This window comes from Diadema antillarum, unplaced genomic scaffold (genome assembly GCF_040938485.1).
Source record: "Diadema antillarum isolate AM-2024a unplaced genomic scaffold, OU_Dant_1.0 scf00000159, whole genome shotgun sequence".
Classification (NCBI taxonomy): Eukaryota; Metazoa; Echinodermata; class Echinoidea; order Diadematoida; family Diadematidae; genus Diadema; species Diadema antillarum.
In genome coordinates, this window is record NW_027271048.1 from 385,154 (window position 1) to 395,355 (window position 10,202).

Below are 10,202 nucleotides of genomic sequence, written 5' to 3' on the forward strand. Positions count from 1 at the left end.
TTTACATAACTTTAGCAGAGTCTAAATCTCTCCCCATAGATGATTAAAAAAAAAGACAACACCAGCATTAAACATGTTAGTTCTGATAAGTGACAACCCAATACGCTAGATGTCATTCCCTCTTTGAAGCGAATCCAAATGTGCAACTCAGAAATCTGATACGCCCCTTTAAGCAAGGGCTGATATGCTTTTCAGCTGACCAGCCATCCATTTGATCTCCTTAGCTGCCATATACTTTTCATCAGGTTTAATATGATGGAAGCGCTAATACATACAAAACACACACACAACACACACACACACATACACAAATACACACATACACAGGCACACACGCTAACACTCAAACCCACAGGTGTACGCATTACACACACAAATATACACCTGTGGCTATTCAATATGTTGCAGGTGCAAGATGGGACTACAGGTCATCTGTTTCTGTATCAAGGTCCCCAGCAACTAAAAACAGGAAAACTACAACACACACACACACGCACACACACACATACAGGTGCTGCACCAAGCTGCTCCTAGCCTTCGATATAATTCAGTTATAAAATGCCAGCAACAATGCGTTTTGTATCACAGATCACCATGGGTAACCTCCTTGAAAGAATTAATTGAAACACACTGTGCCTGCCACCACGCTTATTTGCCATGATACAGCTGCTACCACTGGCTCCCTCCCTACTGTTTCAAATGCTGGGTTATGCATGTTTTTGTTTTGTTTTTTGTTTTTGTTTTTGTTTTTGTTTTTTGCAAGAGCACAAGTGTCAAAATGACAGAGCTGTATTCCGTAGAACATTGAAGGTGGCTTTGTTTCTGAGCTGTGCTTTCTACATCAGATGTGATGCATTCACGATCATTTAAAGGCATAATTTACCATTTGCAGAAGAAACAAAAACCCAGTATTCCTGTTTTAAAATAGTTCTTAAATGTGAATTAGGGATGAAAACAACCACTGTAAAAATTTGAATCCACATAATCAATATTAAGTATTATGAAATACACAAAATGTGAACAATAGTTATAATAAAAATGTTTCCAGACTAAACCATCTACAGTTGCAGTATAATGAGAAAAATACCGATATCTCCTTATATTTTAGGCTTTATTGCAAAAATTTTATATGGTAGTATGTTTTGTGATACAACAGACCTACACATATGCATCAAATGTGATCCCTTGAACGTTTTTAAAATCACTGCTCCCAATAAAGGTCTGCAAGACGCCATATCGCCCAGAGGTCCTTATCCCAGTCAAGCAACCTGCTAGCTTTGGTGACTACTGTAAAATGAGGAATGTTCGCATGCATTTTAATTTTGCGAATTTCGCGAGAGCCAAGGTTCGCGAAATTAAAATGCACAAGAAAGTTCTTGTCTACACTACAGTTGTATATGCATTGAATGTTAGAGGCAACTCACGAAAATTTCATGCCGCGCAAAAGGCCGTCGGCTCCATTTCGCAAAAATTTCATACTGCGAAAATATTGTGTTTAACAGTATCTCCTCAATCCGTACCTTAGAATACAATGTATGCTTCTGTATACCAGTACACATAATGATATGTATTCCTTTACATTCTCTGTATTCATAAAGTACTCTTGTTCATATTTTGATGAGAATGCTGTAGTTGGCTTATCACGTGACTTATTTGTACAAGTGCAGAAATAAAACAAATTGAAAGTGAACTGAAGGAATGAAAAAGTTACGGATTAGTTATTGCATACGCTATATAGTTTGTTGGGGGTTTATTTTTTGCGAATTTTGTGATAATCCCAACTGATATCCCAACTGGTCCAAAGAAAGTGTAATAAGAGTAAATGAAAAAATACAAAAAGTGAGTAGTTCTTGTTAGAAAAAAAGAAGGAATACAATGAGAGATGGGTAGCATTTCTGATTTTGAATCACAAATTAAACCTCACCCCCCCCAAAAAAAAAAAAAAAAAAACCACACAGCAAACAAACAAACATGCATGCAGTCCCTATAGAGAGACAGATGCGCAGTGAGCATCTATGCTATGTATTCTTTGCCTCAATGGTGCGTGAAGCAATCACCAGCTTATGCAGACATGGGCAGCAGGATAACTGAGCCAAATTTTCCGCTGAAGTCGACAAGGATTTATGGTCACCATGTTCGCTGTTCGGTACATTGAGAAGGCTAAATCCTGCAGTATTGATCAAATCTCCCTGTGCGATGGCGTAATTTGCAGAAATTCTGCCACCTATTCTTGTTCAACGTTATACAGGAAAGCCGAGAAATGAAAATCTGTCACTTTATAAATCAACAAAGAGAGAAACGCTATTGTGTTCACTCATGTGTGTGATATTTTGCTCACCACGTTTTGAAGACAACAACAACAACAAGAGAAAATAAGAAAGGAACTTGCAAATATTCAAGAGAGATCCCTTGCTTGTTTGAATAAATAGATTTGATTTAATATCATGGCTTTATGCAAGAGTTCAGATGAAGAGCCATATTGTTGGTGACTCAAGACTGTGGAAAACATGCATCACTCAAGGCATTGGTCGCCATATTAGAAACCAGCTACTTGTGCATGCAGGCATCAGCGCAATTCCACAGCCCACTGCATGGATATGGCCTAGCTGTTTGAGATACAGTAGCCCACTATTGACATTGCACTCAATTGTAAATCACAGGAATTCAAGCTTTATCAAATTGTCGGTAGTGAGGGCAGGATCCTGTTTGGCTAATAGCAGTGTGATTTGCTATAATGTGCTTATTCCTAACATGATTTTCAGGTCTCCACACCTTGAATAGTTACCACAATGAATGTGATGAATGAAAAGAAAAAAAAAGGAAAGAAAAAATATGTATAAGTAAGTGTGTGTATATCTCTCATTTTCCAATCTACCTCTATCTTTCTAACTATCTATCTATCTATCTATCTATCTATCTATCTATCTGTATGTATGTATGTAAGCATGTTTGTATGTATTCATAGATATTGTCCATAAGGCAGTGCATTTCTGCTATGCCCTGCTTTTCACTGTATATCAAATGACTATAAATTACATCCAGACTTGATACGACATAAGATCTCTAGAACTGATTATTTGCGGCAAATAATCAAGCCATGGATTCTAATAAATGCAAAAAAGTTAGTAAACATTGCTGCAGTGGAACAAAGCTAGTCAATAAACTGCGGGCACAAGACATTTAAAAATAAAAAAGTGTTGGTTCGTGGAAAACGTCCAACATTCATAACGTAAGCATTGAAAAGAGGTAAGAAAAAGAAGGTAAATTCTTGCAATGCAATGTTTGATAGCTTAGGTCTGATTTCTGATGGCATGGCGTTTATTTCATTAAACTGTCCTCACAAACATTCAGTATTGTCAAACAATTGATATACCTCTGTTAATTTTTCTTTTTCTTTTTTTCTGTCTCAAATGAAATACGCAAAATTAAATTATGGCCACCAATCAGCCAATAACTATTATGGCTTGGGGCCTGATCACATATATAATGAAATCATATTTTCAAACAGCGTCATTCCTCAGCTAAGCAGGAAAGAGCTGATGAATTTCAAAACAAAAAATGGGGAGCACCAGGAAATGACAGAAGTTGTGAAAATACCAGTGCCAAGAGAGACAAAGTGAGTGATTTGGAAAAAAAAATGCATAACAGGTTATTCAGTCCTTTTACTCTAGCTACTCCCTTACAGTGAGTGATATCACAAGTGATATTTCCAAAGGTTATGAAATATCTTCCCAGAATAAGCTATTAGTTGTCTTCTTCTTTTGTTGTCTTCTTCTTATATTGTTGTCCATGATACGGTGATGTCAAAAATGATGTATTCTCATCCAGTGATGGAGGCACCAAAACATGAAGAAAAAAAAAATACATATGTATACCAGATGTACTCAGACAAATCCCAGTATTTCATTCAAAGTGTTCTCAATGTAATGGCTAGACATTTAGATTGTTCAGAAATATGCATGGAATGATTTAACTTAATTTTACTGACACAATATGAATTCCTTTTACACATACTAATCCACTTTTGATTGTATGTTCTTGTGTTGTGTACTATATTTACCTCATGTAATTATTGTTTTTGAAAGAATTCATGTGATATTGGAAATAAAATGTATATTGAATTGCATATATGTATACACATATGTACACGTATGAACATATGTCAATATATATAATGCAACAAATTCATCAGAATTTGAGAAGCACAACAAGACAAGAAAGTTCAGATCGCTGTTGAAAACAAGCGTTGCCTACACAACATTGTACACTAGTAAATTCCTGTGCAATCCTCAAGGACGATTTCCGAATTGCAACTCAACCGCACAAGTGTATTGCTTCCTGTTTCAACTGTAGCGACGTCAGCTAGATTACTGCAACGGTTCAAAACGATGAACACAAATGGTTCAAGGTGTACATCTCTGTGACATACTGACAGTGACACTAGAGTCACACTCTATCAGCCGGCCGACTTCCCTTTGTCTTTGCACTACACATCGGATCATCGTACGCTTTCAGTACTGTACACAGTGTCCATGTACTTCCATTAGTGTTGCTATGCAGCCATCCAATTATACCATGGTTGGTTTGTGGTACGTCAGTCCTTTAGATGGCAGTGGTATATAATTTAGTAAGTTCAGGAGGATTTTTCTCTCTCTTTTTTTCTTTTTTTTTTTTTGCTTGTTGATCAGTCTGTAATGATCTTGGTTACCATGGAGAATCACATATAGACTTGTTTTCTGGCCATACTGCCATAAAACACACATACACGTACAAATTGATTTTTTTTTTTTTTTTTTTGCTTTCTGTGTCAAATTCTTTGCATGGCAGTTAGACTGTTCTCTGAAAACACACAACATGATGTTGCCATAAAAAAGTTGCAACAAATATATCACAATGACATTTTTTTCATATCAAATTCTTGATTTTTCCCAGCTTTTAGTTTCTTGTACAGGCCAATAATGTCTTGTCATATGGTAGAAATACTCTTTAACAGTGGAATCACTCTGTGAGACCAATCTCTTAGAGACATCACACTCTGATTAATATTCTATGTCAACCCGTAAGTTTGTGGCCTAGATCGTCACATTCAAGAATATACTTGCCAGCATCTTTTGCCACTCACTTCTCTAGAAAAATAATAGATGAATAAACAAAAATAGATTAAAAATGTGTGGCTGTGTGCCAAATGTTTATATCCTGTTGCAGGTATGTGTATGTTTGGGCAGGTTTGATTGTGTAGGCCAAGTCCTCACATTACCTCAAACGGCAAAGATTAGCATACAAGAGACAAAACACACAACACAGTGACTGGAGTTGTAATTACAGGAACACAACATGTACAGATGTGCCTACACAATTCAGGATTGATGCACACTCTCGCCAACTAACCAATCTTCCTCAAAAAAGAGAGAAGAGATGATAGCTAGAGGCCCCCAAATATTATTGTTTTGTTTCTGTATAGCCAGTCAAATATTCAGTTCAGGCTCATGTTTAAATTACAGAATTTATGAAGGCGGAAAAACAGCAACTGCTTGGATAGCCTTCTTATGTTAATTTTCTCCTTCATCTCAAAGTCTCATCCTTGTACGCCGTCTGGATAGAATTCTCACAACTAAACTGAGGTAGATTCCTCTTTCAGATGATGGATTACTAGAATCCAGCAAAGCCACAGGAAACAAAAAGTCCATAACATATATACTGACTCCTATGCTATCACATGAGGTATGATGGATATTTTGGATCATCAGATAGGAATATGTAAAGGCAGATTGTAAACGCACTCAATGTGATATCACAACAAATGTAGGTCAGACTGAATTTGAAGCATGCTTCCTATACATATATTGTACGCTATGCTTCAGATATGTTTGGGCAGTCAGCATTTTACCTTGCAGTTGGCTACCAATAGTGGAACCGGAGCCTCATCAGATGCATGCATAAGTTTTTGCAGCGACCCCCGCGTTGCCGAGGGCAACAAAATCTTCTCCATGCATGCCAATGATACTGCCTCTGTTACCAATACATCACACAAATCACGGGCCTTCCATGCCTGATTAGCATCTGCAAATCACTCTAGAGATAAGGAGTATATACTGCGTTTCCACAAAGCGGAACTTAAAGCACTAATACTAGTCATAGGCTAATAAAGGTATTTGGGCATTCTTGCAGATTTCTGAAGACAAGACTTCACTATACTTTAGTATAATGTAGTACATCAAGTAATAATGGTGATGTGTTAATTCCTTCATTTGTTGAATAACTATTTTTCATACATCACGCATGATTTCATTTCAGTTTTAAAATCAGTTTCTTGAATTTTCATTAAAATACAAAACAAAACACTTTCCTGATGAGCTAGAATTGAGTCAATTCTTGTCATTTAGGCAAATTAATCTCTCCTTCTCATTAGAAATGTCATGAAAAAGGCTATCTGCATCAAAAATACACAAGAAAATAGAGATGATAAGGGTAGACAAACATTGAAATGTCTGGACTCTTCAAACAAATATTCTTGTTTCATCTTTTTCTGTTCATTTTGTTTGTAATAAAACATGTGTTGAAGATATATGAAAAACCTCATCCTTGCCAGCTTTTTTTTTTCAAAATGAAATCTCCCCTCAAAACTACTCAAAACACAAAAACACAAGACTGTTAGAGCTTTGACCATAATGTGATACATTGTATTACCATACAACAATGTTCTTATGCAAAGATTTCATAGCCACATAATTTTAAGCACTACCATTGGCAAACCCTGCAAACAAATCTCCAGAGAAAACAAGTCTTTTAGAATGCAGTACTATAGATAATGTGTCCAAGTAGGCCAACCCAAAAAAGTAAATTAACAACAACAACAAAAAAAGAAATTGGCAGAAGTTTCAAGAGAATTAAACACATAGTTTGTCAAATTTGTCAAATTCTCAAGTTTCACATGTTTTTCACAAAACAGTGATGACAGTTTATACCACTATAAGGCAAGTTAGGCCAGCCGATGACATCACTGCATGTACATCAAAACACTCCCTCAAGTTTGGACACATGCAATAAACTCATTTTGTGGTCAATATCATTAAATATTGGCATTATATTCCTACTTCCATGAAGAAATGAAGTGGTTACAACAGATTTATTTTACATTCAGTTTGAATTAAACATCTACCTTTTTTCTGTTTTTACAGAATGATTATTAAAGACAATGTACTGTGTGTAAATATCACTGTTTTGTTAACACAATTATCACCATTTTGTTAAAACATGAAATTCTCTCAATTTACGTTTGAGTTTAATAAAACTTTTTTCTATTATATGTTGTTGTTTTTTTTATTTACTCTACTTTAAAGGTAGATCCAACATGATATGGTTGTAGCCAATGTCACTATTTACTGAAATCACATTTTTGTTTATTTCACATACTTCTAATGAAACATATCATATTTCTATTTTTATTGTGATTGCAATCTGCTTATCAGAAGCTAATATAACTTTGTGTTAGTGATCAATATAACTAGTTTTGGAAACTTGCAAACTTTTTCATTTTATCTTCAATTTTCATGAAACTGCTGCTATTCTGTTTGACTTTACTTATTACAGCCAACTTCAGTAGTGTATGTCATTGCACGTATATGAAATTGTGCTTTAAGAGAGAGAGACAATTATTTCAAACAACACCATACATCCTAACTCATCACTACATGAAATTTTCAAAGTTCATGCAGTGAGATTACATAATATGGGAACTGCAATCCTTTTTCTTTAAACAGTACAGAGCTTTTGAGTTATGATGTAGACAAAAAAAAAATGCATTGATATTTTCTTAAGTGTACACAGATATTAAAATGGGCAATATTTCTTACTTGATAAAACTATGCCTTGGCTCTTCTTTAAGTTTGTGAAAGTTAAGGGCATGCATGAATTTCAGGTTTTACAGTTTCCTTTTAATACAAGTCACATCTTCATCTAGTTCTATAATGATTGACAAACCATGAAATCCTACTTTCTGCACACCTGTTTCTTCAACTAGGAAGCCGTAGCTCCCTTATTGAAGTCACAGCAAACTCGCTCATTTCTAATAGCTTTGCATGTACCATCATTTAAAAATATGAAAGAAAGATCAAGCAAGGGTTGAAGGGGAGGAGGGGAGCACTGTGGTAGAAAGGGACTTCATTTAAAGATGGTGGTAGGACTGAAGAAGAAGAAGAAGAAGGGGGATGGTGAGGTTAGAGGAAGAGCGTGATAAAGCCTCACCTGTTTCATTGCACTAACTTTTTTCTTCAGGAGATGCGACTTGACCCAGCGCTCCACCTGCACATTGAACTTCATGAAGAGGACGTAGAAAAAGTATATTGAAAGTAGGCACAGGGACTCATACCAGTGAATTACAGTGTCATTGAAGAATATCAGCAGAAGGGCTAGACTGGTGGAATAGAAGAGGCAGTCTCGAAACAGAGGCCACCAGGTTAATGAAAGCACTCCGCGACTGAACGTCGCACACATTCCAATCACAAACAGAATGTTGAACACCGCCGACCCGACGATTGTTCCGATGCCGACATCGCTTCGCGCCAGGAACACGCCAATCAGGCTGGTGAAGAGTTCTGGGGCGCTTCCGCCGGCCGCCATGAACGTCGCCCCGGCCACATCGTCCGACAAGTTCAGCTTGTCCGTGATGATCCCCAGAGCAGGCACAAAGAACTCGTCGCAGACGATGGCTAGTGCCACAAACATATAAATCATTCCAAAGATGTGCAGTACGCAGGCTCCCTGCTTTTTTTGTTCCAGGGTGAATAAATCCCGTGGATAGATTCCGCCACTGTCATTGCTCTCCTTCCCCAATGAGTTCACTGTTGTCTTCACCGCTTCATCGGTGGTCGAACTGACTTGTAACAGGTGTCTTTCTCCGGCCACGTGTCGCCGACTAGATCCACAGGGGACATTATCCGGCTTTAGTCGCGGGATTTCGCTGGCCGGGTGCGAGTTCCTGAATATCTGTTCCAGACCCGAAAATGTCGGGCTCATGTATACGCATCCAATCACAATAACTGAGCAAAGGCCCAGGATTCGGGCCCAGCGGGTCCTTCGACTCATGTACCTGCTGACGGGCTTCATGGCTGCTACAATTGCAGGCTATATCACACAGCACCGGAGAGGGAAACAGATACGCTGACCATCACCGCACTGAAAAACTCCTCGACTGAAACACAAGTCGGCGCGAGACACTCACTAACCTATCCACATTAGTCTTCCGTTCTTGCCATCCATGGTCTCATTCCTCACAAAGCAAAAATGTCAATTACTTTTCCTTCAAATGAGTAACTTTCCTCTATTAACAACACACTTAGACAAGCAGCGATCATTCTCTGGCAATGTGTTTGCCGGACCCGGGTGACAGGAAGAGACGTGAGCTAATCATTCTTGTTTCTACGCTGACACCACACCATTGTCAAACTGGAAGCTGATGGGATCTGCGTGCAGCCTTGCGGCTGTCATTGTCATTATGGCGAAGCTAGCTGCTGGCAACAGGATGCATCTGCCTGCCTACCTCTCTCCACTCGCTAATGAGGGAAGCCAGATCAGTCTGGGTGCCGCTGCACAAAATTGTCTGCTGCCCTCACAGTTACACTCCGGACAGATGTCTCAGCTTGTCAAGCGCTGTGTAAAATTTGCACACCTACGAAAAAGAGAAAGAGATAGAGAGAAGAAAGAAACAAAACAGAAAATCAACAATTGAATCAAAGACATCACTTCATGCTACTACTTATGATATTACAAATATCCTAATGACATATGTAATAAATACAGAATAACCACAAAGCATATGGAAAATTATACTGCAGATTTAAAATAGTAGGTTGAAGTACCGCTAGGACACTAAACATCTTTCTGCTGGTACTTCACTACGAAAGACAAGATCCTGAAGTAAGGGTCATAGAAGTAAATGCATGGCCACTACTGCCAGTGTGCGTATGACATCTATGATATAAGTCATGTATGTATATCAAAGCAGGGAGGTACAGTAAGACACCTCCCTGATCAAAGGTAGAACAAAGTATAATGACACAAATACATGTTTTTAAGGATTAGCCAAGAGGACAAAGAATTCCTTAATATTATAAATACTACTGCGACGAGAGCAATAACATCAGTTTTATTCCTCGTCTGGGCAGTTATTTGTTTATCCACTTGTTTGTCTCCTAATTTTTTAC

The 10,202-nt window shown here is 37.7% G+C and overlaps 1 protein-coding gene across 1 annotated transcript in view; it reads right to left on the reverse strand.

Annotated features, from left to right (window-relative positions):
- LOC139722155 (sodium/potassium/calcium exchanger 2-like) overlaps positions 1 to 9,450 on the reverse strand; it is a 104,693-nt gene extending 95,243 nt beyond the window's left edge. Inside the window, exon 1 of the mRNA XM_071633464.1 lies at positions 8,245 to 9,450. Coding sequence (XP_071489565.1) covers positions 8,245 to 9,105 — 861 coding nt within the window. The 5' untranslated portion in view covers positions 9,106 to 9,450. The remainder of the gene's footprint in view (positions 1 to 8,244) is intronic.
- Between the last annotated feature and the right edge of the window lie 752 nt (positions 9,451 to 10,202).